The sequence below is a fragment of the Mustela putorius genome, unplaced genomic scaffold (assembly GCF_011764305.1).
Source record: "Mustela putorius furo isolate JIRA1106 unplaced genomic scaffold, ASM1176430v1.1 tig00003983_pilon_pilon_pilon, whole genome shotgun sequence".
NCBI classification, from domain to species: domain Eukaryota; kingdom Metazoa; phylum Chordata; class Mammalia; order Carnivora; family Mustelidae; genus Mustela; species Mustela putorius.
The window spans coordinates 3723351-3750384 of NW_025422123.1; the positions used below are offsets into that span (position 1 = coordinate 3723351).

The following is a 27034-nucleotide window of genomic DNA, read 5'->3' on the forward strand; positions in this document are numbered from 1 at the left end:
ATGTATTTATCTATCTATCTATTTATGGCAGAAAGTGTCCACACAAATGGGGTGGGAGCAGAGGGAGAGGAAGAGCGAATCCCAAGCAGGGTCCCGCTCAGTACGGAGCCCAGCACAAGGCTGGAACTCACTCCCTGAGATCATGACCTGAGCCAAAATCAAAAGCTGGACACTGAATCACCTGGGCACCCAAGATCTTACTTATTTTTAAGTAATCTCTAGACATGAGGAGAGGCTCAAATTCACAACCCTGAGACCAAGGGAGCCGTCTGATAGCCCATCTGGAATTATTTTAAGAGTCAGAGCTCCAGCTTTGCTGTTTGCAATTCTTCAGATGGTTTATTGAATGAACTATCTTTTATCCGCTGATTTGAAATACCACTGTTAACACATGTTAAGTTCCCATATGTGCTTGAGTCTATTCTTGTCGCTTCTGTGCCATTGATCCTTCCCTATATATTCATGCAAGGGTCCCACTCTCTTCGGATGGTTGTAGCTTTCTAGCATATTTTGGTATTAAGTTAGACTATGTTCTAGAAGATGATTTGGATGTAAGTTTCCCCAGGTTTTCCTCGCCACCTGAGGGTGCAGACCTGAGGGAAGGCACGGTGTAAGGTGACCCTAAGAAAGTCTATATACCCAGCTTTAAACATAACGGTGCCTTATTGACACTTTGGCTGGGATAAGGCATTGCATCACGCTGGCAACTAGAGACTCGGGTCCAAGTTCTGGCTTTGCAACTGAGAGCTGAGTGACTTTGACCAGCCCATCTTGCCCTTCAGAGCCTCTCCTTAGAGAAGGGCCTCCCTCTCATTTCCAGCAGTCTCCAGTTCTAAGAGCCTAGGGTGAGGGACCTACTGGGGAGTACCAGGCAGGATTATGAAAGGACACCCCGTGCTCACTTCTACAGGAAGTCCCATAGATAACACAGGAGATTGGCTCGCTGGGGAACGGAAAGAGCCATTAAGCAAGAGACAAGACTGTTAACAGTCCCAGAGCTCGTGGGTTCTTGGGGGCAGCAGTTGCCCCATCACCAGGTCCAGGAGGCCAGGACCGTGTGCACGACTGGGAGTCTTTGAAGGTGGGAGCCCCCTGGAGTTGCAATGCTTCTTTTCTTTGGAGGGGTTGAGGATGGGAAGAGGAGTGGTCTGGGTCCGCATGTGGCTCCAATGACAAGGCTGAAAAGGTCTGAGCCCACTTTCCTCAAGAGTTTGGTCTAACAAGGGCACTTGGGCAGGGGACTGGGATAGATTGCTTACTTTAAATGGCCCTGTGACCTTGGGCAAGTCACCTGGCTTCTCAGAGCCGTGGCTTCTCTACTGAGTTAGGAGAGGAGAGAGGGTAACTAGGCTAGAGCAAGGCAGTAGGTGGTCTCTCAGACCCACCAGCTTGGATAACCTGGGTTCAGTGACCATCACGATTACTTGCAGTTAGTAAAGTAAGTGGAGTGAGGAGCAGACCCAGTTCCTTGCCCCTTTGGTGAGACAATGAAGGAATTGGGGGAAAGCCCAGCAGAGTTGTCCCCTACCCCATTTTTCTTATGGGCTCTCTACTCCCTGACTCCAAGCCTGTTGTGCCTGCTCCCCTAACCCAGTCCCACAGTAGGGAGCTGATTCCTACAGTTGCCTGGGAGTAGGATCTATTTGCTCTCAAGTTTGGATCCCAAATTCGTATGCTTTCTTGAGTAAGGAATGCAGGGAGAGGTGGGTAGACTTAGGGTGGGATGTGTGTTCCTGGTCACAGGGGCTTTTGACTTCAAGGGTGTGAGGCCACCTTGATCCAGGGAGGGGAATGTGGCGGAGGATGGGGGGTGCCCTTGTGGGCTGGCTCCGAGGGGTGTTGTTCTGAGCAACTCTGAGTGGGTGTTGTTCTGAGCAACTCTGAGTGGGTGTTGTTCTGAGCAGCTCTGAGTGGGCAGGGACCTTCATACATGTGAACGACCTGTGAGGAATTGTCCTGTCAGACCCGTGAGGGAGTGGACGGTGGTGGGAGCTGGCTGAGGAGGTGTGTGTGTGTGTGTGTGTGTGTGCGCACCCATGTACACACATGTGAGGAGGGACTGAAGTTGTCCCCACTATCTCTGGGTAGTCATGCTTGGCCATGAAAAGGTACAGACTACTTTTAGTGTATGCTATAAGGCTGTGAAGGGGGAGTTTGCTATCCCTGACTGATGGTGTTTGCACTTTGAGGCAGTGTTGGTGGTAGGGTACCTGCTGCCTTTACACTCCAGGCCTCCTAACAGGCAGAGGTGCCTCTGAGTGGCCCTACAGGGAAAGAAGGACTGATCGCCAAGGCTGTGGAAGGGTGGGAGCCAGTGAGGTGTCCAGAAGGTCCTCCTTCTCTCCCTCCCTTCTTTCCTTCCTTCCCTCCTTCCTTTCTTGGAGAGAGAGAGAGAGAGTGAGCAGGGTAGGAACAGAGGGGGGAGAGGGAGAGAGAGAGAAAATGTCAAGATTCCCTGCTGAGCACAGAGCCTGTCATGGGGATCGATCTCACGACCTGGAGATCATTACCTAAGCTGAAACCAAGAGTTGGATGCTTAACTGAATGAACCACCCAGATGCCCCAGAAGGTGCTGCTTTCTTATGAAACGCCAGCAGACTGTTGGAAATGGGCTGTGGAGGTGCAGCCTGACCAGGAACTCCCTGAAAGACATGTCAAGAACATCCCATATCCTGGGATATGACCACAGGGAATGTACTTTAGGATTCTAATTCCCCTTACTTGTGAGAACCTGGCAGACTCAGTTATATGGCACAATATAATTATGAACTCTTCCCCCAGGGCTTCAGTTCTAGAAGCTTCTGTACTGAGAATCTTATCTTGCTGCCTCTTGTATGTTATCTTCAACGGAAGTACATGTGCAACTTGAGTTTCCAAGCCTTTTTCTTTTTTAAAAAGATTTTATTTATCTGACAGAGAGAGAGAGAGAGAGAGAGATACTGAAAGCCCAAGCAGGGAGAGGGGAAGAGGGAGAGGGAGAATCAGACTCCCTGCTGAGCTTGATCCAGGGACTCCGGGCTCATGACCTGAATCGAAGGCAGGTTCTTCACTGACTAAGCCACCCAGGTGCCCCAAGTTTCCAAGTCTTACGACAACAAGCAAAGCCCGCTCACTCCACCCTGCTCCAGAAGCCCCGTCCCACGCATGCTCTGTCCCGCATTCCACACAGGGGCCTTTGGCCACCAATGAGGTCCCTCTCCAGGAAGTGGTCTTAGGAGAGCCTACGCCAGTTCTGCTACTGAGCCTCCCTCGGTTTCCTCACAGGTCAAGTGGGAGGAAATTTTATCTGCACAGTACTCAGCTCAGCTTTGCTGAGGCTCCAGTGGAATGTCACGTGCCCCATCCCCCCGCCCCCGCCATGGGATGACCACCATTGTGAATGCCAACTTTACCCAGCAGACCCTGTGTGGTGGAAAATTTACAAGCTAGAGGAATAACACACTCTCTGAGAACATGACGCATGCTAAGAGAAAGCAAAGCCGGAAAGGGAGGTGGGCCATGCCAGGAATATGAGGTGGTGTTTCAACTTCAGTGATCCGGTCCCATCCTCACGGAACTCTGTGGGGTAGATATCAGGTCAACGTTCCCATAAGGAAGCCAAGAGGCGGGAAGGTTAAGTGATTTGCCCAAGTTCACACAGCTCGCCAGAGGCAGGCCTTGGAGAGGCAGAGGTCTGTCTGACACAGAGTACTGGGACTGAAAATCCCTTCCTCTCTTGGGCCTCCTTCTCCACATCCATGAATCAAGATGGCAGGATGGACTGACAGGGAGAAGGCACACATCTTCCCAATTTATCTACTGGAACCAGTGTCTCATAGCAGGATGGCTCACTGCCGTGCCGGCATTCAGCTGGTACTCAGTAAATGCTTGTCACTCAAGCGCATATTAGATCATGGGAACGGTTTGGGCAGAAGAATGTCTTTTTGGTGGAGGTATGCTGTACTGCTAACTGTTTTTTGCTGGGGGAGAAAGCCCTGATTTGTAGCGTTTGCTGGCTCACATGGTGCAAATACTCACATGGCGGCTGACCCCAAACCACTGGGCTAGGAAAAAAGGTGCACAGTTGGCTTTTGCAAAGCCCCTCAGATCTGGCTCCTCAGTTTTCGTCTGTGATCTTAAAACTGCATCTGGGGGTGCCTGGCTGGTTCAGTTATTAAGCATTTACCTTTGGCTCAGGTCATGGTTCTGGGGTCCTGGGATCAAGTCCCGCATTGGGCTCCCTGCTTGGTGGGAAGCCTGCTTCTCCCTCTTCCTCTGCCCTTCCCCCTGCCTGGGTGTTGTATCTCTCTCAAATAAACAAATAAATGAATACTTGAAACAAAAAAAAAAAACCCTGCATCTGAAACAGACTTGGAAGGCTCCAAGAGAAACAGAGATAGCAAGTTGGAGAGAAACAGATGGAGAGATCAAACACCCAGGAAGAACCAGAGAGAAAGACTGGTAGAGAGAAAGAGAGAGAGACTCGACTTCACTTTAAAGCTTGGGGGGGTCTCCACAGGCTGAGGGATTGCTTTAGTCAAGTCCTGTGCAGCCTGTGCCCCAGGGGAGGCTGGACCAGTGGTGCCAGAGCCCAGGGAGAAGCCCATCATCCCTCCCAGTCAGCCTGTCTGTGACCTTTCACCTCAGCAGAGAAAGCCAGGAGGGGTCTTCTTGTTCTTGCTGCCTCATGCCGCACATGTTCCTTTGTGCAAGTTGTTCACTGCTTTTAAATCCTCCCTGCCTTCTTTAGGGCTTGGCTCCCGCCCTGGGCCATGCTGGAAGCTGCCTGTCCATGGGCACATCAGGCCCCTCCCACTGCCCACTGTTGTAGGTGCCACCCCTTCCCCATTTATTCCCCTCCCCCACCCCAGGGCAGGCCCAGAGAGTACCTCTTCCAGCCTCCAGCCTCCCTTTGTTCTGTCCTTGGGGGTCTCACCTAGACAAATCCTTATCCGTCAGAATCCTTATCAATAGACCAACCTAAGACTTTCCGTGATAGTTGGGAGGACCCCAATTAGTGAATTGGACAACGCTTACGTGAGCGCCTACTGTGTGCTAAGGAGTGGGGAGCAACGGAGACTAAGCCGCACAGTGACATCCTTAGGGGGAGCCCAGAGCATCATGGGGCCACAGTCTAGTGGGTACTGAACCGTGCTTGAAGCATGGGGATGGCTGCAGGGAAGGCTTCTTGGAGAAGGTGGCCTCTTAGGTGAGGGAGGAAGAGGCATCAGCTGGGTGGGGAGATAAGAGAGTCAGGGAAGATGGGGCAAAGGGAGCAAAGTAAGAGAGGATCTGATATTCCAGGAATGGAAGTGGTTCAGCAGGCTTGATGGACTTCGAGGGTGTGGGAGGGAGCAGGGTAAAGCAGGGGCAAGGCCATAAGACCTACTGGTTGCCTCCTGCGTGTGTCCAAGGAGCAGTCAGACGGTGTTGAGAAAAAGAGGATTGGAGGTCAGGCGGGGAGGCAGCGGTGGAGGGATCCTCCAAGGTGAGATGTGAGGGAATGAGCTGGAGGAGTGGCAAGAGAGACAGCTTGGACAGTGAGACCCTGGACAACCCTGTGTCCCCATCCTCATCTCAAAACAGAACCGATCCTGCACAGGGCTCTTTCATATAACGGCCAAGGAAGACTTTTGATGAGCAAAGATCTAAAAGAGAGGAGGGCACGTGGATAGCTTGAAGGAAAAGCATTCCAGGCAGATGGAACAGAAAGGACAAAGGCCTCATGCTGGAGGCCAGAAGGTGGGAGAGTGTCACGAGGTACGAGAGGCCAGCTGGGGTCCAAGCAGCTCATCAGCCATGGTGTGTTTTCTCCAGGAGACCTGGGAGGGTTTTCAGCAGAGTAACTGTGTGCAGCACCCCACAACCCCTCACTATTCCTCTGTCCCCAGGCCAAAAGAGGATGGAGAGTGGAGAGAGAGTGCCCCGAAAGGGCCGCAAGCTAGGCTCCAGCCGCCGGCGGCAGATGCGAGAACCAGCTGACGGCCAGGATGCCCCCATGACCTCAGAACCGGAGTCCTTGTCCTCCCTGGTGGCTGCTGAGCTGCAGCATTTCTTCCAGGACTGTGGGGCCAAGGAGAGGGGCTTCGTCACCCGTGAGGACCTGGCGGTGAGTCGGAGTCCCCAGCTCTTCCCCTAAATCCCTTTTTGGTGGCCTCCTGAGACTTCCTATCCCATAAAGCAGGGGAGGCCTGCTCTTCCCCCTTTCTCCCATCCAAAATTTGCTCTCAAAGAGGAACTCCCATGCACCGTTCATGAGAATGCAGACTGGTAAAGCCACTGTGGCAAAAGTATAGAGGTTCCTCAGAAAATCTGAAATGGAAATACCATACTGGGGATGTACCCAAAGGAAACAAAAACAGTAATTCAAAAAGATATATGCAGCCCTTTGTTCATTGCTGTGTTATTTACAATAGCTAAGATATGGAAGCAACATAGTGTCCATAAATGAATAAGGAAGATGTGGCATATATACACAATGGAATATTCCTCAGCCACAAAAAAGAATGAGATCTTCTATTTTGTGACAACATGGATGGACCTAGAGGGTATTATGCTCAGTGAAATGAGTCAGACAGAGAAAGCCAATGCTGTATGATTTCACTCAGATGCAGAATCAAAAAACAAATGAACAAACCAAAGGCAGAAACAGACCCATAAATGCAGAGAACAGGGGGTTGCCTGAGGAAGGTGAGTGGAAGGACAGGCAAAATAGGTGAAGTGGGGGACACAGACTTTTAGTCGTGGAATGAGTAAGTCATGGGGATGAAAGATACAGTACAAGGAATATAGTCAAGGATACTGTAGCAGTGTTGTATGGTGGGAGCTTCGCTTGTGAGCACAATGTAACATACAGACTTGTCAGATGACTATGTTGTACACCTGGAACTAATGTAATACTGTGTGTCAATGATACTTCAATTAAAATTTAATTAATTAGGGGCACCAGGGTGGCTCAGTGGGTTAAGCACCTGACTTTTGGTTTCAGCTCATGTCATGACCTCAGGGTTGTGAGATCAAACCCCATATTGGGCTCTGTGCTGAACGTGGAGTCTGCTTAAAATTCTCTCTCCCTCTTTCTCTCTGCTCCGCCTCATTCTCTCTACCTCTCTGAAAAAAACAATAACACCCATTAATTAATTAATTTTAAAAAATATAAAGGTCAGTAGGCAAAAAGCATAGTTTGCATACTAGGTGTTTATGCTCCTCTGCAAAGGAATATTCTTTGTGTTAAATGACAAGCACATATGTTTTCTGAGGCAAATCAATAAATGTCATAAAATTTGTCCTCAGATAAGTTGAGGAATTTGTTTATACTAATATGTAAATGGCTGATAAGGCAGTATGTGTTCTGCTCTTTCAGAAACATTTGCATTTTAACAAAGGAAAGGACTTCAAGTCAAAGAAGGAACTTGCCTATGGAGCAGGGAAGTTTATCCTGGGGAGCACAGTCCTGGAAATCAAACCATGTCAATGACTAGAAACATCAATGACAAGACCAGCCATGGTTGGTCCCTATAAGGAGTCTTAGGCTCTGGCCCAGACCAACACTGACCAATTTTTCTTTGGTTTTTCCTTATTCTCTGCAAAAGGGTCTATGTGGGTTGCTGGAGTCTTCTCAGGCCTACTGTCTCCTCTGGATACTGCTCCATGCTCCAGACTTTGTCCTGCCCCCATCAGAACTGAGTTTTCCTGTGGTCTGTCCTCGGGGCCACAACAAGGAACCAATGGATGTTGTTGAAATAGAATTTTCAGGGGTGCCTGACGGTGGAGCATGTGCCTCTTTATTTCAGGGATCATGAGTTCATGTCCTATGTTGGGCATAGAGATTACTTAAAAATAAATAGATAGAAAAGAATGACTTTCTCAGAGGGGCCTTCACCAACTCCCTTGAGCAGAGGGAGCAGCAGGCTGAGGCAGAAGCAAATTGCCTGCTGAGTGAGGAACCCGATGTAGGGACTGGACCCTGAGATCATGACCTGAGCTGAAGGCAGATACAGTAGCCAACTGAACCCTGCAGGCATCCCTATATATAATTTTCAAAAGGGTAAAAAAGGTAAATATAAAATCAAGTAAGTACAAAATCAACATTTACCAAAGGTTTTATCTAATTAATTTTTATTACTAATTAATGAAGGAACCAATAAGATGTTACAATTGGCCCAAAAACTAGCATGTGAGAAGCGAGGCTATAGTATTTAAAGGCAATTTGACAGGAAACTGTTAGGATAAGATTGCTGAGTTCAATTTTTAACATGGCTGATGTCCAACAGGCCATAAATCTTTAGGGTTATCTGTTGTCCTACACAAAAATTTTCATCTCTCCCAGGCAAAAATCTGCAAGTTAACAAGTAACTTCAGCAAGTCTGGGACTTTTAATTAAAGATAAACAATGAGATGGACTGAGTGCATTCCTCTAGCCTTGACAATGCTTGAAAGGACATGCTCTCTACCTTTTGGCCCAGTTTCCCAGTTTCCAATTATTCAGATAATTTTCTGTGATGATAAATAATCTCCTGATATAAAAAAGCCTATTCTCATTCCCCCTATTTCCATCAGCTCAGCATCCTTGAGCTTGCTCTACAAATCTAGACTTTGAAAGTATGAAGTCATTTTAGTTTCTGTCCCTAAGTTTTCATACAGAATCTTAGCTTAAAAACCTCTGGTATTTGCTCTTCTACCTAGAGTGAATGTCTGTTCCACTTTGTCTAGGGCTGGAGGGATGCCTGGGATGTGGAACTTTCAGTGTTAAAACCGGGAACATCTGGGGCAGACTGGGTCCAGCTGGCCACCCTATTTCTATCCACAGGACAGGAAACTAAACCCAAGACTCTCTTCAACTTTCACCTGCAGCCCCTATAAATGCAAGGGGTTTCCTTTCTTCTTGAGAGTCCCAATTTTTCTAAGGTCCCTCTTCCTGCCTGGAAGCAGCCTTCCTTGTCAATTTTATACTTATTTCCCGACCTTCTGTGCCAGGCTGCTGGGATAAATAAAATCTTATTTAAAACCATCAACCCTGCTGGGAGGGTTTTGCAGACATTGACTCCATGTCTGTTCCTTACAGCAGACTTGTCACATCTGATTAAATGAGAATCATTCTTCAATGTGACACTCTAGTTACACAATTGATTCATCCAACTATATCCCAGCAAAAAAAAAAAAAAAAAAAAAAGGACAGATTCTTATTGAATCAATAATTTTATCGCCATGGAAAGTCAGGAGGCCCAGGAAGTGTCAGTTTCTGAATCAAGAGTGGGTCAGTGAGATTCAGATAACATTTACAATGTTTAACTTCAGTTTACAAAAGCAGTCAACTACCAGACTGAAGGTTAGAGATGGCCCAAAAAGACAGAGAAAAAACTGCCTCTTTGATCCATAAAGATAGAATGATAAAAAACAGTACCAGTTCTATCCCTGACAAATAACCACAACTCCATTTCCTTGAACCATTCATTCATTTCTATGTCATTCATTCCTGTTCTGCTTGATATTGAATGAGCTGGCCGTTTCTGGACTCAAGAGTCCTGGAAATTGTCAGTCTGCTAGCTTGGCTGAAGGTCCACTAACATCAGCTCAGAATCCTTGTATCCAAGGGAAGCATCAGTAGCTCACAGAACTGGGTCCAGTCCTTTTCCGCAAGGTGTTGGGTCTATCCCTGGTGGCCTGCAGCTCTCAACTGAGACTTCAGGCCAACGTAGGAAAGGAGAAATAACTAGTGTTGGTGGTGAGGATGTGGAGAAAAGGGAACACTCGTGCTCTGTTGGTGGGAATGTAAATTGGTGCAGTCTCTCTGGAAAACAGTATGGTGGTTGCTCGAAAAATTAAAAATAGTTCTACCCTCGGGAATCTAGCAATCCCACTCCTAAATATTTACCCGAAGATAACAAAAATGCTAATAAGAAAAGATATCTGTACTGCCATGTTCACTGCAGCATTATTTACAATAATAGCTAAAGCACAGAAAGAACCTAAATGTTCATAGTCCTTCCTGGATAGGAAACGTTTTTGCTAATGAGACTGAAAAGCTTTGGTTATTTATTACATCGCTAATAATATCAGAGTGGAAGAGAGTGAAGTTCTCTGTTGGGACACAGCACAAAACTATTTCGTAGGGTTTGATTAGTGTTTCGCCTGAAGATAAGCACATATCATGGATCAGCAAACACACTGAGCAAACTCCAGGCCTTCCCATAAAGCATGCAGTTTCTGAAATATTTATATGAATCCCATTTTATCTATGGAAACTTAGCCTAGGAAAGCCTGAACATCTCTTCTGATTTGACGGTTCTTCCCATGATGTTTTTTTTAACCCAAGCCATATATATCATATGTATATAAATATACATATGTAAAAATATGAGGTTACATTTTTTAAATTTTATTTTTATTTATTAAATTTATTTTGTTTTATTAAATTTTATATTTATATTTAGTTTTTAAGTATATATATTTAAAAGTACATATATAGGGGCACCTGGGTGGCTCAGTGGGTTAAAGCCTCTGCCTTCGGCTCAGATCATGATCTCCGGGTCCTGGGATCAAGCCCCGTGTCGGGCTCTCTCCGCTCATCAGGGAGCCTGCTTCCTCCTCTCTCTCTCTCTGTCTGCCTCTCTGCCTACTTGTGATCTCTATCTGTCAAATAAATAAATAAAATCTTTTTTAAAAGTACATATATATACTTTATATGTATATATACTTTATATATATTTATGTGTGTGTGTGTGTGTGTGAATATACATATAAATTTAACCTCCACCCTCCTAACCCAAGCCATATATAACATTAGATTTTGTTACAGGTTAAACCCTCAGTTTTTATTTTCATCTACATGCAACAAATACAGCAAGATTTATCTTTAGCGATAATAATCAGCTCATTATCTTTTAGAAGCGGGTGTTAAACATAACACGTTATTTAATCCTTTTATCGTATTAATCAAACTTAATGAGCTTTTAAAATATGTTGTAAGTTATCTATATTACCCAAAAGAACATTAAAAATATTTCAGCATCGGGGATTTGAAGAATTTCCTTATAATTTTTGAAAATTATTTTTTCACATATTTTTATTGAGGCATAATTGATATAATATGATAATGATATGATATAATATGATAATGATATAATGATATAATAATTGATATAATATAATATTAGCTTTAGGTATACAGTGTAATGATTTGATATCTGTCCCTGCTGCAAAACGATCACCACAATAAGTCTAGTTAACAGCCTTCACCATACAGTTACAAAATTTCTTTTCTTGTGATGAGAGCTTTCAAGATCTACTCTCCTACTTTCAAAGATGCAGTTCAGTATTATTAACGATTGTCACCATGCTGTACATTACATTCCCATGACATATTCATTTTATAACTGGAAATTGTACTTTTTTGACAACCCCCCCCATCCGCTTCAGGGATTGCCCAATGTGTTCTCTGTATTCATGAGCTCTGTTCTTTGGTTTATTTGTTGGTTGGTTGGTTGGTTTTAGATTCCACATATAAGTGAGTTCATTCAGTTTTTATCTTTTTCTGTCTGGTATAATTCACTTAGCACAGTGCCCTCAAGGTCCGTCCATGTTGTTGCAAATGGTAAGATTTCATTCTTCAATAGGCTGAGTAAGCTTCCATCCTGTATATATGCCTTATCTTTATCCATTCACCCTTCTATGAACATTTAGGTTCTTTCTGTGCTTTAGCTATTATTGTAAATAATGCTGCAGTGAACATGGCAGTACAGATATCTTTTCTTATTAGCATTTTTGTTATCTTTGGGTACATATTTAGGAGTGGGATTGCTGGATTCCCAAGGGTAGTTCTATTTTTAATTTTTCGAGCAACCACCATACTGTTTTCCAGAGTGACTGCACCAGTTTACATTCCCACCAACAGAGCACGAGTGTTCCCTTTTCTCCACATCCTCACCACCAACACTTGTTATTTATTGCCCATCCTGCTCTTATAAGTGGTGAAGTATTTAATAGATACAGAGGATATCCTAAATTTTTTTTTCTAGATTTAGGATCTTATATTGGGAAAGCAAAATCAGAAGAGCTATCAGAGAACATTTTGGCCACTGGATTAAGATAGGATCATAGGAATCTGAGAAATAGTACTTGGCTACCTGTTGAATCAAAATGACAATAAAATAAAATATTTTGAGATAAACATCGAAGAAGGTAACATGATTGCAAGAATATTTAGCTCTTTTATAAGAGAGGTGACTTCAATTTTTTATTCTCATTTTTTTTTTTTTACTTGAAAACATGATCAAGCCAGAATAAAGTAGAGAAATTTACTCTGTTGACATAGGGAATCATTTTTTTGGGCAGGCAATTTACAGAAGATAAACAGTAGCTTCTTTTTAACTCTTGCTAAGAGCTCTATGATCAATTTATCATTTTAATAGAGATAGAGCTAAAAATCTAGTTTTGCATTAATATAACACACGGCAGTAAAACTTTCACAATTTAAAAAAATTATTTAAAACCATCAAAGCCGAGCCAAATTTGGCACTTGATAAAATGTTAACATGTTTCACAGCTTATTTTCAGATTTAGGTCTTATAAATCAAGGCAACTAAGATTCCCTTTCAGCAAACCCTCCTCAACGGTCTCTATCCAACTCAGATTTTCATTTTCATCCCTTTTCATGTTCTGGAATAGACACTTAAGACAAAACCACCTCCTTATTCTTTGGAAAGTCAAAATGTATCCCATTTTCTTTGCTGTATCTCTCCGTCCAGGTTGGTCCTAGTATAGTCTCAAACATCTGTAGTGATTGTAACTTTCAAACAAAGTAACCAATCTCTATTTCACAGAAAGAGCTGGGATACAAGAGAGCACTGTCTGTGTCATTCAAGCATTTTAGTAGACTTAGCCAAGCTCACAAACAGACATAACACAACATTTTACAGTCACACATATCCCTTGCACAAGTTTTTAAAAAAAATTGTCATAAAAGGGACACCTGGATGGCTCAGTCGCTTAAGCATCTGCCTTCGGCTGTGGTCATGATCCCAGGGTCCCAGGATCGAACCCTGCATCAGGCTCCCTGCTCAGCAGGGAGTTTGCTTACCCCTCTACTTCTGCCCCTACCTCCGGCTTGTGCTCTCCCCCCCTCTAGTCTCAAATAAATAAATAAATATTTTTAAAAAATTGTCATAAAACATACATAACACAAAATTTGCCATCTTAAACATTTTTATGTGTAGAGTTCAGAGGCATTAGGTATATTTTACAATATTGTGCAAGCATCACCACCACCATTTCCAGATCTTCTTCATCTTCCCCATCTCTGTCCCAATTAAACAATAACTCCCATTCTCCTTTCTCCCCATCCCCCAGAAACCCCCATTCTCCTTTCTCTCTCTATGAATTTGACCACTCTAGTCCCTTGTCTAAGTGGGAAAATATATTTGTCTTTTTGTGACCAGCTTCTTTACTTAGCATGATGTCTACTTAGCATGATGTCCTTGATGCTCATTCATGCTGTAACAGGAGTCAGAATTTCCTTCCTTTTTAAGGCTGAACAAAATATTCCACTGTATATGTAGACCACATTTTGTCTTTCCGTTCATCCTTCAGTGGATATTCAGGTTGCTTTCATCATTTGGCTACTGTGAATAGTGCTGCTATGAACTTGGGTATGCAGATATCTCCTTAAGTCATGAGTCTCTGCTTTGCCTTGCACAATCATTTAAACATCAACAAAGATCAGCAAATCAGAGTTTCTGTTGCTTCTCAACCAAAAGACATTAGGTCTCTATCGTGCATCCCACAAGGACCACCAATGGCCAGTCCATAAAGTTAAATTCCCCACCATTACTGTCACCAAAAATGAAAACAGTATCAGCAAGGAAAAAAAGGCAGACAAGAACAACAAAAAGAAACAGCAAACCCAAAATTCTATCACACATGGGATTCTCCCCAAGAGCCAAGGGAGGAAGGGCTTGGGTTTCCTGAAGCCCACGAGGGGCCCTTCTTCAGTATCCATGTTATTTGGTTCTGATGGCCGAGTTTAGTGGGGCATCTTTACGGAACCTCCAAAACTCCTTTTTTTTTTTTTTAAGATTTTGTTTATTTATTTGACAGAGGGATAGAGAGAGAGAGAAAGAGAGAGCACAAGTAGGCAGAGAGGAAGGCAGAGGTAGAGGGGGAAGCAGGCTTTCTGCTGAGCAGGGAGCCTGACGTGGGGCTCCATCCCAGGATCCTGGGATCATGACCTCAGCTGAAGGCAGCCGCTTAACCGATTGAGCCACACAGGCACCCCAAAAACTCTTTTTTAAAAGATTTAATTTATTTATTTGACAGAAGAAGAGAGCACCAGTGAGAGCAGAGCAGGGGAGAGGGTCAGAGGGAGAAGAAGAAGCAAACTCCCTGCTCAGCAGGGAGCCCAAGGCAGGGCTCGATCCCAGGACCCCAGTATCATGACCTGAGCAGAAGGCTGATGCTTCACTGACTGAACCACTCAGGCGCCCCACCAAAACTCTTAAAGTATAATTTTCAAGAAGGTAAAATCAGGGGTGCCTGGGTGCCTCAATGGGTTAAAGCCTCTGCCTTTGGCTCAGGTCATGATCCCAGGGTTGTGGGATCGAACCCCACATTGGGTTCTCTGCTCAGCAGAGAGCCTGCTTCCCCTTCTCTCTCTGCCTGCCTCTCTGCCTACTTGTGATCTCTGTCTGTCAAATAAACAAATAAAATCTTAAAAACAAAGAGAGAGAGAAAATCATGACTCTTGGGCAAAAATAAAATAAATCCCACTCAAAGATTTTATTTAGCTCTTAATTAATGAGAGATGTCATGAATGGTTGAAAGAAAAAAACACACAACTGGATATCAAAGAAGTGTTTAGGACAAGATTGCTGAGTTAGAGTTTTCAAAGCCTGTTAATGTCCAACAGACCATAAATCTATGAGGTTATCTGTTCCAGTAGACAAAAATTATTTACATCTCTCCTGGACAAAATCTACAAGTTAATAGGTGACTTCATTTAGTCTGGGACTTCCAGTGTGTCCCAGGGGATGAAATGAAGTACATTCCTATGGCTTAGGAGATGCATGGGTGGCCTTTGTCCCTGTGGAATGCTGAAAGAACGTGCTGTCCACCTTTTGGACTTATTTTCAAATTTCAGATAATTTGGGGGGGGATACTGATAAACACATTCTGGGGAGGATTAGCTACTTTATTAGGATCCTAAAGGGATGAGACTCAGAACAGGTAAGTTTTGGTGTTGGATGGAGGAAGGGGAAAGGCATGGAGGGAGTTTAGGATCCTGCTGAGAGGGCCATCTTGGGTAGGGTTCCAGAGCCTCCAGTGTAGGTCCTGGGTCGGCTTGGGGCTGGGACTCCAAAACTGGGGAGAGGGGAGGTAGGCGTATCTGAACCCCTCTCTTTTTTGGAAGATGACCCCCAGGGTCTTCCCCAGTGGGAATAGTGCCAATTTACCTCTTCCTTGCAGGTGGCCAAGTTCAGCTTCCTGGGCAGTGAGGAGAAGCTGGAAATGATCTTTGACTGGGTGGATGTGGAGCAGAAGGGACGCCTCTCCCTGGAGGAATTCAGCTCTGGGCTCAGTATGTTTGTCCTGGGAGGGCCTCTGGGAGCTTTCTACCCAGCCAGACAGACATCGCAGGCAGCATGCCTGGCTCAGGGAGGCTGGGCTGACAGGAAATGCAACAGGGTTCCTCCACAACACCCCCAAGAGCCATTCAGGGCATGTATGGTGGTATGGTTTATACTGGTGATGAGAATCTAAGCCTGCGTGGGCAGGCAGTTGGTTTAAGACCAGGCTGGGCCTTAAGACTCTAGCCCAGGAGACCCACTTACTTCCTTTCCAATGAGCAAGAGCAGTTCATTGGCTGGGGGTTGGGGCAGAGGGGGTCCTATTAGCATCCCCCTTCTCCAAGGAGGCCTCCAGGCTTACTTTCTGATGCCTCACTTGTCTTCTCCCCAACAAAAGTTTCTCCCTTGAGCAAGAGCTTAAGCAAGCCCACATGCCTTGTTTCTGCCTGAGAAAGGTCACATTCTGGCTTTAGTGAAGGGAATTGCAGGCCCCGGGAAGAAGCGAAGGGTGATATATAGTGGTTAGGGGCTTCCTAGGCTCTAGGCCCCACTTTGGGGAGGGCTATTCCCAACACCTGCTTCTCAACAAGGCCCCAAAGGACCTAAAAAGACCAAGGTCAGCAGGGCACAATATTTCCACTAATCTTCTCAATTTGGGGAAGGTGCGATGTCCTTGCCAAGACCCTGCAAAGTACAGTTCAGGCTCAAACTGCCGAGCCATCCAGAGTTCTCGGGTCTGCCGAGTCTCCAGAAGTTTGGGGGACAACGGAGAGGGAGGCCAGGAATTTGCACTTAGAGCTCATAAAATAGGCAGAATGTGTACCTTGAATAGATTCCCAGGGGCGATAGGATGAATGTATGAACATGGTCCTTTATCTATGTGACCAACACAGAATTATTTCCCCGAGGGCCAGAGCTGGACAAGATGGGAGATCAGGGGGCCAAGCCAACCCCACTCTGCTGCCTTTTGTCCCCTCTGTCCCACAGAGAACATCTTTGGCTCCAGCCTGAGCACCCACAGGCTCCACAGAAAGAGGCCACTGTCCTCCAAGAGAGAATCCGCAGCCGCCAGCTTCCCAGGGCTGGAGGAGGCTGACCCGGAGGAGAAGGAGGCATTCTTTGCCTTCATCCAGCAGCTGGGGGCAGGCCACTTACTTCCGGAGTAAGGCCAGCACTGTGTGTGGAGGGATGTGGGGGTGGGAGGGCAGGGGCGGGCCATGGGCGGGCAGTGGGGTGGAGGACTCTCCTGGACCCGTGCCCAGGTGGGAGGCCACCGAATAAAGCTGGGAGCATATCCTGGTTTGGCCACGTGTTAGCTGTGTGACTGTGGGCAAGTGGCCTAACCTTCCAGCTGCAGTGCGATCGTAGGGACAATTATGGGATTAACTGGAACCTGTGTGGAGAGTGTCTGCTCTCCAGGAGGCCCTCCTGCCCTTACTCGCTCTCCCCCGCCTTCCCTGTCCGTCCTGCCCTATGTGATTGCTCCCCAGAATTAGCAGGTTGGGGTATCAGCCTAACAAAGGTACTCATATTCTTAAAAACACGACTGCCCTAGGGTACCTTTCTTAACCAAAAAAGATGGAGTGATTCAGGTAGAGCAATGCCCTGGGTTGGGCAGGTTTAGAGGAGCAGAGGACATTTCCTCCAAGCTGTCTCAGGCTCTGGGCTCATGGGGTTCACTCATGCCCAGAGAGGGGGGAACTCTGCCTCTCCTCCCATACCTCCCAGGCCCCCCTGGGTCTCTTAGAGCCACCAAGGGACTCACCCTTGCCTGTGTACCTACAGGCTCTGCGGGGACAAGCTCTCAAAGGGTGGAGCCTGGTGTTTGTTGTAGGACACGCCTGCTGGGACTGAGGGGACAGGCTGGAGGGACAGGTGTGGTGGGCAGTCATTTACCTACTTGGCAGCTTAGCCCTGGCTCAGCCCTCTGGCATCTGTCTTCATGACTTAATTAAATCCAGGTGAAAGCAACAGTAATTGAAAGTCAGCCTTGTGCCAGATCCCAGGCTGGGACTGTCAACTCATTCTCAAGCGAACTTACCTCACCCAGCAGGTGACCGCCTCCCCACTGCACAAAGAAGCCCAGAGAGGGCACGGGAGTTGCCAGAAGTCACACAGCTGCAGAGTGGGAGAAGAGAGAAGGCCAATGGCAATCCTGGGCTCAGGCTCCCAATCTTTACCCCTCCTCCTGGCATAATTCATCACCACATCACGGAGCAACAAAGTGCTGTGGGGGTTCAAGAAGGGAGAGGGTACATCTGGGAAAGGTTCCTAGAGGAGGTGGCCACTCAAGCTGCACCTTGCAGAGTATAAACAGATTTTTGTGGCCCAGGTGCCCATGTCTCTCAAAGTGTTGCCATGAAAGTGGAGAAGGTCTCTCTACCCCACTTCCGGGGCCCACCTCATACCTCGGGTCTGGCTGTCCCCCTTCCCCAGGCAGAAGGAGCTCTGGCAGCTGTGGAGGAAGCTGCGGCAGGAGGAGCCCCAGCTGGCAGGCAACCTGGAGGGTTTTCTGGCCAGGATGAGCAGCCGCCTGCAGGAGGCACGGGCTGACAAGGAGTTTCTGGAGCTGACCCTAAAGAAGTGAGTGGGGCTGGGCCAGGAGCCGGGGCACCTGATGTCTGGCATGGAGTATGTGCTGTTTCCCCTTTTAGCTGAGCATGAATGGGATTCCCTCAGCTCCAGAAGCCTGGAGCCCAGGAGTCCGAGGCAGACCTGGGGAGCTGGTTGGCAGGGCTGAGCTGGAAGGAGGGATGGCTTAGGAGACCTGTGGAGGAGGACAGAGCCGGGCCTTGAGTGGCAGTGGGAATGGCAAGTGTATCTCCATACAAGGCACCCACCCCAGGGGGCACTGCTCATGTAGATTACACCTGGTGACCCTGGGGTGGGCGTGGACAGAGCATTGCCCCAGGGGGGAGAGTCTGTTTTAGGGGGTGGGGGATGGAGACAGCAGGAAGTAGGGACAGAGTGATGGGGCAAAGGGGACCATGTGACAGGGGCCAGGGGAACAAATGTCTTGGTGATGGTTACAGGAGTCAGCATAGTGGGATCCTGGTGACCAATGTCAAGGGGGTATGAGTCAGGGGCTGCTATTGGGATAACCGTTCTCAGGGTGGCAGGGTGACCATTGGCAGAGTGAGTTGAGCAGCAGGATTGACCCCAAACCCCAGCCCAAATCACCCCTGCCAGCAGCAGGGTCCCCAGGTGCTCAACGGCCACCTCCACCCCCACCCCTTCCAGGCGGGACTCTGACCACCATCGAGAGGTCCAGCAGCTCTATGAGGAGATGGAACAGCAGATCCACCGGGAGCAGCAGCATCTGCAGGCTGAGGTGACCCCCCACCAGCAGCCCAATCCTACCCTGGCCCTGGCTCCTCTGTTGGCTGAGTAGTGGGGCTGGACACTGGCCAGTGTGGGGCAGCAGGAGGCTGCTGGGAGTGGGTTGTCTCCCCACCGACCAGCTGGGCCAGGTCTCACTCTCTAGGCCGCCACTGTGTTGCCACATCTTGGCCTGCACCAGGGAAGTGGTCCTGAGATCCGGCCTTGCCAGGACATCCCGGACCCCAGACCCCAGGCCTGGGTGGAGGTGGAGTGTGGGGCGGGCTGGCTTGGCTCTGCTGGGACTCAGAAGCAGCAGCGCGGGGGCTGAAATCTCTCTGCTCCCCAGAGCGACTCCCGGGGCCTGGCCATCAGCTCTCAGATGCAGGAGGTCTTGGAGGCCAAGGAGCGTGAATTTCAACGGCTGACGGAAGGCCAGAGGGAGGTGAGTGACAGCGCTCACCTGGGAGCCCAGTCTCTGAGGAGTCACAGTCTGACACCCATCTTCTGAGAATTCTGAGGGGAGCGGTTGGACTCCCATAGGAGAGTAGCCCCGTTCTCTGAGATGAGGCGAGGTAGTGCAGAGGGGCCACTGGAAAGGTCCAGGTTCAAATCCCTGCTGTTCCAATTAAGAGCCATGCAGATCTGAGGCAATAACTTGGCTCATCTTGGCCTTAGTTTCTTTATCTGTAAAATGGGATGAGCTACATCTACAGCCTCTCCTAGGCTAGTTGTGTCAAATGAGCTAATAAAGGGAAAAGCACTTGGAAACAGAAAGGCACTGGGCCAATGTGAGGTTCTAGGGTCGGAGAGGCTTAGGGTGAAGGTGGTGGTCAACTCTTGTCTCCAATGTCAACTGAGTGACCTGGGGCAGGTTTTTAAGGTCTCTGAGCCTTGGTTTCCTCATCAGAGAATTGGATATCAGAACCCTTGCCCTAGAAGGCTGCTGGGACGACTAGAGATACCCTGTGTGAGGGCCTAGCACAGCGCCTGGCACACAGTAGGTGCTTTATGCATCACAATTTGTACTGTCTCTGAATTTGACCTAGCTCCCTATTGTCCCGAAACCCCAGATCTTGTAGCCCATAGTCACTGCCAGTTGGCATTGTGGCTAAGTCTTTGCATCTGAGACCTGCCCCACCATCTCTTCCTTCTTCCTTTCTCAACTCCCAGACCACTGACTTTAGTAAAATCACCATCTGATGGGACCAAGTCAATCAGCTTTCCTTTAGCATTGGACAAGGTGCCCAGAGCCTTTTCTACCATTGCCTTGCCAGGCTCTGCCAGCAGGTCACAGCTTCCCATCATGGGCTGATTTCCAGATGCCTATGCCACAGCTTCTCCTCAGAAATGGAGGCTGGCCCCATCAACCAAGGGAGGAGACTGGACTTTCTACATGGGGCCATTTTGTTCGGTCCCCGCAGACGTGAAGCCTCTCTCCTGAAGTTATTCATTCCTTCGCCCAGTGATTATGAATAGTGTGCCTACTAGTGCCTGGCACTTTTCTAGGTCCTGAGGAACATGACACAAACCCTGGCCCACAGAGTTATAGACTTAGTCAGGAAGATGGATGATAAACAAAGTAAATGAGTAAAATCTAGAACATGCTGGCGAGTGAAGATGCTAAGGAGAGTGAGGGGAAGCAGGGCAGGGTGTAGAGGGTTTTGACAGGGGAATCCAAGAAGGCCTCACTGAGTTGCTGATATTGAAGTAAAGGCTTGAAGGAGATGAGGGGTGGGCTATGTGATACCTGGGGAAGGGCAGTCCAGGCATAGAGAACAGTGAGTGCAAAGGCCCTGAGGTGGGGGTGTGCCATGAAAGTTCCAGGAGCAACGAGGAGACTCGTGGGCTGGAGAAGACGGAGGGGGAGGAGAGGAGTGGGAGAGGAGGGCAGAGACACCTCCTGGGGTGTGAAGGACTGAACAGGGCACTGGATGCCACTGTGAGGCTTTACTTTCCCTTCTGAGTGTTCAAGCCATGTTCTGTCTCCGAGTCCTGTGCCTGTGGACCAGATGGGGTTCCGAGACGAGCCCTCTTTGCAGAGCTCTGAGCAGAGGAGGGTGTGATCCCATCTACCTGTGGGGCCCTTGTGGGGCTGGATGTCTGTGTGTCTGACTCAGTTCCTTCCATTCAAATATTTCTCCCAGATGGGAGCTAATGGAGCTAATTAGGCCACAAGGGGTACCCCCCCCCCCACCACAATGCTTTGTTGAAGCTAGGTCTCCAGGAGCCTGGAGTTGAGGCCCCATGGTGGCCTTCGGGGGCTGGTTGCCCTGGAAGACATCTGGGCTTCCCTCCCCCTCATGCTCCCCCCTCCCTCAGCTGGAGGCCCAGCTGAACCGCCTCAGCAGCACCCACCGGGAGGCCAGCTCAGAGAACCAGCAGCTGCGGGAGGCTGAGCGAGACCTTGCTGGACGGCTGGAGGAGGTGCAGGGACAGCTGCGGGTGACCAGGGGCCATTTGAGTGCCACCAGGGGCCATGCGTACTGGCAGCTGGAGGAGGAACCAAGGCAAGGAACTGCCACCCCTGGACTCAGGTGGGGACCAGGGCTTCCCAAAAGGGAGGAGGGAGGCTTTGAGTTCTCTGAGGCTCTGGTCTGGACCCAGAACACACCTAGAGTTTCCCTCCTTAAACCTCACTACAATCCTGCTAGGCTGACATGCTCAGGGCCACTTCTCAGACAAGGAAACTAAGGCACAGAGAGGGGGGAAAGGTCGTCATGTGCCCAAGGTCATACATTTGGGATTCAAACATACACATACACAGACACACACACACAAGCGCGCGCACATGTACAGGGGCTAGTATAGCAACGGATCCCAGGCAGGCCCTCACTCTACCTGTTACAGCTCAGAGGAGTGGGATGAACCAGAATGGTCAGGGAAGTCTTCCTGGAGGAGGTGAAGCTTCATATAGGTCCTGAAAGATGAAGGGGGAGGAATGGGGGTGCATGTGGGGTGAGAAGGACTGCCTGAGCAGAGACTGGGGGGATGGGGTCAGCTGTGGGGTGTTATCGATGGGGAGAAATTCCTAAACCCTTCACTTCCTAAACCCTTCCTAGTGTCCCCAGAACAGGAGACGAGAAGGCTCCAGACGTCCAGGCAGTCTCCTCTGAAGAGGCTCCCCTGCCCAGACTGTTTGGGGAAGGGGATAACTGGGACCAGCTCCTGAAAGACTTCAACACCTCCGCGCACAGAGCCTTGCAGCTCTCCTGGAGCCCGCCTCCAACCCCGAGGACGCCCTCAGGCCCCCAGACACCCCGAGTAGTCAGGCAGATCTCCATCTCAGAGCCACACGCTTTGCTGCTTGGTCAGGAGGCACCTTCAGATCGGGACAGTGCTCCAAGGAGCCCCACTGGGATGCCCCCCAGGGCTGAGGAAGGCAAAGGAGTGGGCCCGGATGGGCAGGAGAACAGCCCAGGGCAACCTGTCCAGCCTCAGAGCCTGGAACCTGAGGAGGAGTCAGGACCTGGCCCCGAGGCCCCCTCCCACTGGAGCTTCCCAGGGGCCCCAACTAGAGAGTCAGGGAGCCTGGTGGCAGCTGCCCTCAAAGTGCTTGTTCCTTTGGAGGATGCACCCCCTCCCCAGGTGACCTCCCCCCATCCCCAGGCCCCACCTGGGTCCAGAGAACAGCTCCAGGCCTCACACCCAGATGACAAGACCCCTGGGTCTGAGCCTGTCCCAGACAAGTTGCCCAGGCAGAGCGAGGCCCTCTGTCAGGACCCGCACAGCCCCGGCTCTGAGCCAGGACTGGGGTCGCCAGGGGCCAGAGCCCTCATGCCAGGGGTGGCTGGGCTCTCCCAGAATCTGGAGCCTGGAGGTCAGCCTCCTGCAGAGGGACCAGAGTGTGCCCAGCTGGGCCCTGGCATGCAGGAGGGGGCGCCAAGAGAAGCTCATGGCCAGGCCCCTGGTCCAGATGGGCTGCCTGCACTTTCTCACAAGCATCTAGAAGAGCCCAGGGTGGAAGAAAGGAAACAAGTGGGCCAAGGAGGGCCAGACCTCTGTCCAGAGGAATCAAGTGAGGCCCATGGTCTGAAAGCTGGGCATCCAGAACTCTCCGAGCGAGATCATGGGTCTACTCCTCTCGAGTATGACATATCATGGGCTGAGGCTGAAGCAGAAGCTCGTAGAACACAGCCACCTCCCCGGGACTCTCCCCAGGAAGAGGCTCAGCCTAGGGGTGGAGCAGGACCCCAGGAGCACACGCAGAGCCCCCCAACCATGGCTGAACTGGAAACCCAACCCATGACCTCACCTGCAATTGCTCGTGCGGAAGAACAAGGCTCCCTTCGGTCCACGCAGCCGACGGTGGAGAACAGGCCTCCAGACCCAGGAACTGACTCCAGGGAGGCTGCGCCGACCTCACCCCCAGGGTCTGCCACTGGCAGTGAGACTCCTGCCGACCCTGATTACCTCTTCCATGTCATCTTCCTGGGAGACTCAAACGTGGGCAAAACATCCTTCCTGCACCTGTTGCACCAGAACTCTTTCGCCACCGGGCTGACTGCCACCGTGGGTAAGAGCCCACCTGGGAAGGGAGGTTGTGGAGGGAAGGAAGACCCAGGGCCAAGGAGGGGAAGGGGGGCCACAGAGAGCCATTTCCCCCCAGGGAAGCTGTGGATTCTGTCCTGGCCATAGGCCCTGCATTAGACTTTATTTTATATGGGCATAATCTTACTATTTTACTAATTATCTCTAATTATAGGTAATTTGCTTGCTGCATTGATCTGATTAGCTTATAATGTGCCCCATCAACAAAGCACCCTGCAATTTAGGTGCCAGAGCCGGTTGCTGGCAAAAACAAGCAAGTCCCCACCCACGTGGCTTGTGGGCAGGCCACCACAGGGTCCACGTTACTTGCCTTTGTCCACAATTCCCCTCAGCCCTCTCTGCTCCCCAGCCCTGTCCACCAGGCTGGGGCAGGAAGCTGCCTCGGGCAGGCTGAGTAACTTACACAGAATGTATTTCTAGAGTATGGTGAGTTAGAAACAGATACCTGAGTTCAAATCCCATCTCTGCCCCTGACTAGTAGGATAAACTTGGGCTGATTATTAACCCCTCTGAGCTCTCCCAAACCCTCACCTGCATGAGAGGGACAAGAGCACTGGCTTCCTAGAATAATTGTAAGGATGAGTCAGTTACTACATGTCAAGCTTTTAGAATAGTATCTGGCATGTGGCACCGGCTCAATAAATATTATTTTTATTGCTGTTATTATAAGTTAATATTTGATCGTGTCTAATTCAGTGGCCTGTGCCTGTGAGATGTCACCAAACACAAATACTCCTCTCCCTACAAACGTTGGGATCTGTGACCACTTGGCAATGTGTAGAGCCTCAGAAATGCAAGCTCAGGAATGAAGAGGGGCTCGCTTAGGCACAGGTCGGGGGGATCCGTGTGTTTGTGTCCTCAGGGTGCATATGCCGACTGGAGACCAGGGCCAGAGCCATGGGTAAATGACTGTCTTCATGCAAGAGAGGCTCCAAGATAGGTTCTCCAATTTTTCTCTAAGAATCCTCACCTGGGGAACCAGTTAAAAATTCAGTGTCCTGGGGAATGAGATCCCATAGCAGGCCTAGTCTGCTGTCGGGCAGGGTCACAGGCTCTGCAAGGCCACCATTATGCATCACTGAAGGTCCTGGTTACTGACCACCTACAGCGCACCAAAGCATCTTCAAGCCTCCTTCCTTTCAAAAGCCCTCCTTAGATAACTGACCTGCCCCCATTATTATGTGATAAGAAGGTTCCACAAAATTCAATCAAGAAAAACACAGGTTGTGTAATTGTAAAAAGACGGGACAAGCCTGCTTGCCCTGCTGACCAGCTGGGCGTCTCCAGGATGGGCTGTGGGGGGGGGGGTGGTGGTGGTGAGGATGGTGGTGAGCCACATCTGTCCTGGTGCCAGCTGCGGTTTGGCACCTCCTGGTGGCTATCATCCATTGAGCTTCATTATTAATGGGGTGGATTCTGGCTTCCCCAGTGAAGAACATTTCCACAATTGACCTCACCACCTCCATTCCCACCCCTCTCGGAAGATAAGAACTCCAGCCTGCTGGCATTAGAGAATGGGGCTTTGTGGAGGACCAGAGCCAGAAACAACTGAGTTACAGCTGAAGGTGCATTTTTGGCCAGGCTTTTCCATATCCCCATTCTACTGATGAGGGAAACAGATCATTGAGGACCTGGTTAAGGGTCCTGCCCTCACTGGGGTGCAAAGTTCAGACCCACAGTCTCCTGCTTTCAGGGCACATGCCTCACCCCAGAAGAGTTAGCCTGTGTTGAGTTCAGCATGCCCGTCTCTGAAGGGCAGCTCATGTATGCATGTATGCTAGCAGATTCCTTGGGGAGGAGATGACTGTTATATTCTTAGCGATTTGCGTGGTTAAGTTCTAACATGTTTTGGGGACAGCACAGGGGCCACGTGGCTGGATTGGGGAGGGGGTGGGCAGGGAGGTGGGACCGTAATGGCAGTGGGAGTAATGACAGAGTTAGGAAAGGCGACGCGTACTTGTTAGAGTCCTTCATACACTACATGGTAAGGAGTTAAGCCAAGGCTGGATATTATGGGGCAGGGGGCTGGGTCAGATAATCTCTGGTTCCTACAGACCCTGGGCTTCCTAAGACGTCCAGGAAAGACGGCAATAAAGGGAAATGGATGTTACAGGCAAACTTTTGCTTCACATTTTGCCAAGTCAGGTGCCCACGCTGCCACTTCCTGTGGAGGGCATGGGGGTTGGGGCAAGGTTTCAACCACTGCCAGGGGCTGCAGCAGGTAGAAAGGTCTCTGCCAGCTCAGGGCTGGTATGAGGAGGCACCCCGTTCCCCCAAGCTGCTCTGGGGTCTGCCATGGGCTCTGCTGCCTCAGGGCTCCCATAGGAAACGGAGTGGGGATGGAGAAGAAGTCCTCCATCACTCCCTATTCTGCCTAAATTCTTTGGGGGTTGCCAGGAAGTTGCACCCCCAAAGCTTCTAAACCCCCCTGGGATTTCACTATTACCTTCCTATTTCCAGGGATAAGAAGGGTCTGGAAGCATGACCACGGCAGGGTGGGGGGCTGTAAACCTTGAAGGGCTGTGGCTCAGGGAGAAGAGAATAATGATAAAAGGATCACCTCCAGAGCACCCGCCCCCAAGCCAAACCTCAAACATGGGTCATTCAGTCCTTCCCTGCAATGTAGCTCTTTTTATTTTATTCTTTTTTTTTTTCTTATAGATAGTTCTTAAATTTATTTTATTTATTTGGAAATAAGCTCTACCCCAATGTAGGGTTTGAACTATCACCCTGGTCTTTTTTATATTGTCACTTTGAGAATGAGGAGGGGAGACTCAGAGAGGTAAAGCAACCTGCCTGAGGTCACACAGCTGGTACAGCAGCAGTGGGTAGACAGCTCCCAGCGCCATCGGTCATCTCTGAAGCCAGTGCTCTCCCCACCCTCCCAGGCTGCCTGTTTCTACCCTGCTGCCTGGTTGCAAGGGGAAGACCCAAGCCATAATCAGGAATGAAACAGGGAGTATTATAAAAATAAAATAGTGACATTTATAAAGATAAAATAATCACACTGGTTGTCCAGAGTGACCTGAGGAATAACCGTTGCTGTGCAGTTGGGAAGACAGCTATGTTCACAGAGGTAAAAAAAAAAAAAAAAAAAAAAAAAAAAGCAAGGTGCCTCGAATTGGCACTGACCGTGAGGGTGTGGGAGTACTGCAGGGACCGTGAACCCCACAGGCTAGGGGTCAGGACAGACCTCTTGGAGGATATGGTCTCTTGAGTATGGATGGGATTTGGAGAGCCAAGGGGAAGGAAGCCCAGCAGCCAGAGGGGCTGGTGTTGGGGACGGGTACATCCTGGGGCAGGTTTGGCCTGGAAGTCCTGGTTGAGAACTTAGAAGCAGGCCTGATGCCCCTCTGTGTGTCCTAGGAGTGGATTTTCGGGTCAAAACTCTGCTGGTGGACAACAAATGCTTCGTGCTGCAGCTCTGGGACACAGCTGGCCAGGAAAGGTAACGGGTACCATCCGCATTGCTGGGTCCCCAGGCTGAGCCGAAGGCGCAGAGGGATAGAGGGCAGCCCTGATCTTGAAGACTCCAGCATAGGCAAGAGACAACCAAGGGCCCAAAAGGCATCCACCCCCTAAGGACTGAGAAGTTCAGGAGGAAGCAGGGAGTTGAGATCCAGCTG

General features: G+C 49.1%; 1 protein-coding gene across 2 annotated transcripts in view; it reads left to right on the forward strand.

Moving 5' to 3' along the window:
* Positions 1-981: 981 nt before the first annotated feature.
* Positions 982-27034, forward strand: part of RAB44 (RAB44, member RAS oncogene family) — a 32274-nt gene continuing 6221 nt past the window's right edge. For both annotated transcript variants that reach the window (XM_004740041.3, XM_013062947.2), the window contains exons 1-10: positions 982-1081; positions 5871-6088; positions 15439-15550; positions 16527-16701; positions 17976-18122; positions 18780-18870; positions 19207-19302; positions 21180-21394; positions 21920-23373; positions 26775-26856. In XM_004740041.3, the coding sequence (XP_004740098.1) occupies positions 5882-6088; positions 15439-15550; positions 16527-16701; positions 17976-18122; positions 18780-18870; positions 19207-19302; positions 21180-21394; positions 21920-23373; positions 26775-26856 (2579 nt within the window). In that variant the 5' untranslated portion in view covers positions 982-1081; positions 5871-5881. The remainder of the gene's footprint in view (positions 1082-5870; positions 6089-15438; positions 15551-16526; positions 16702-17975; positions 18123-18779; positions 18871-19206; positions 19303-21179; positions 21395-21919; positions 23374-26774; positions 26857-27034) is intronic.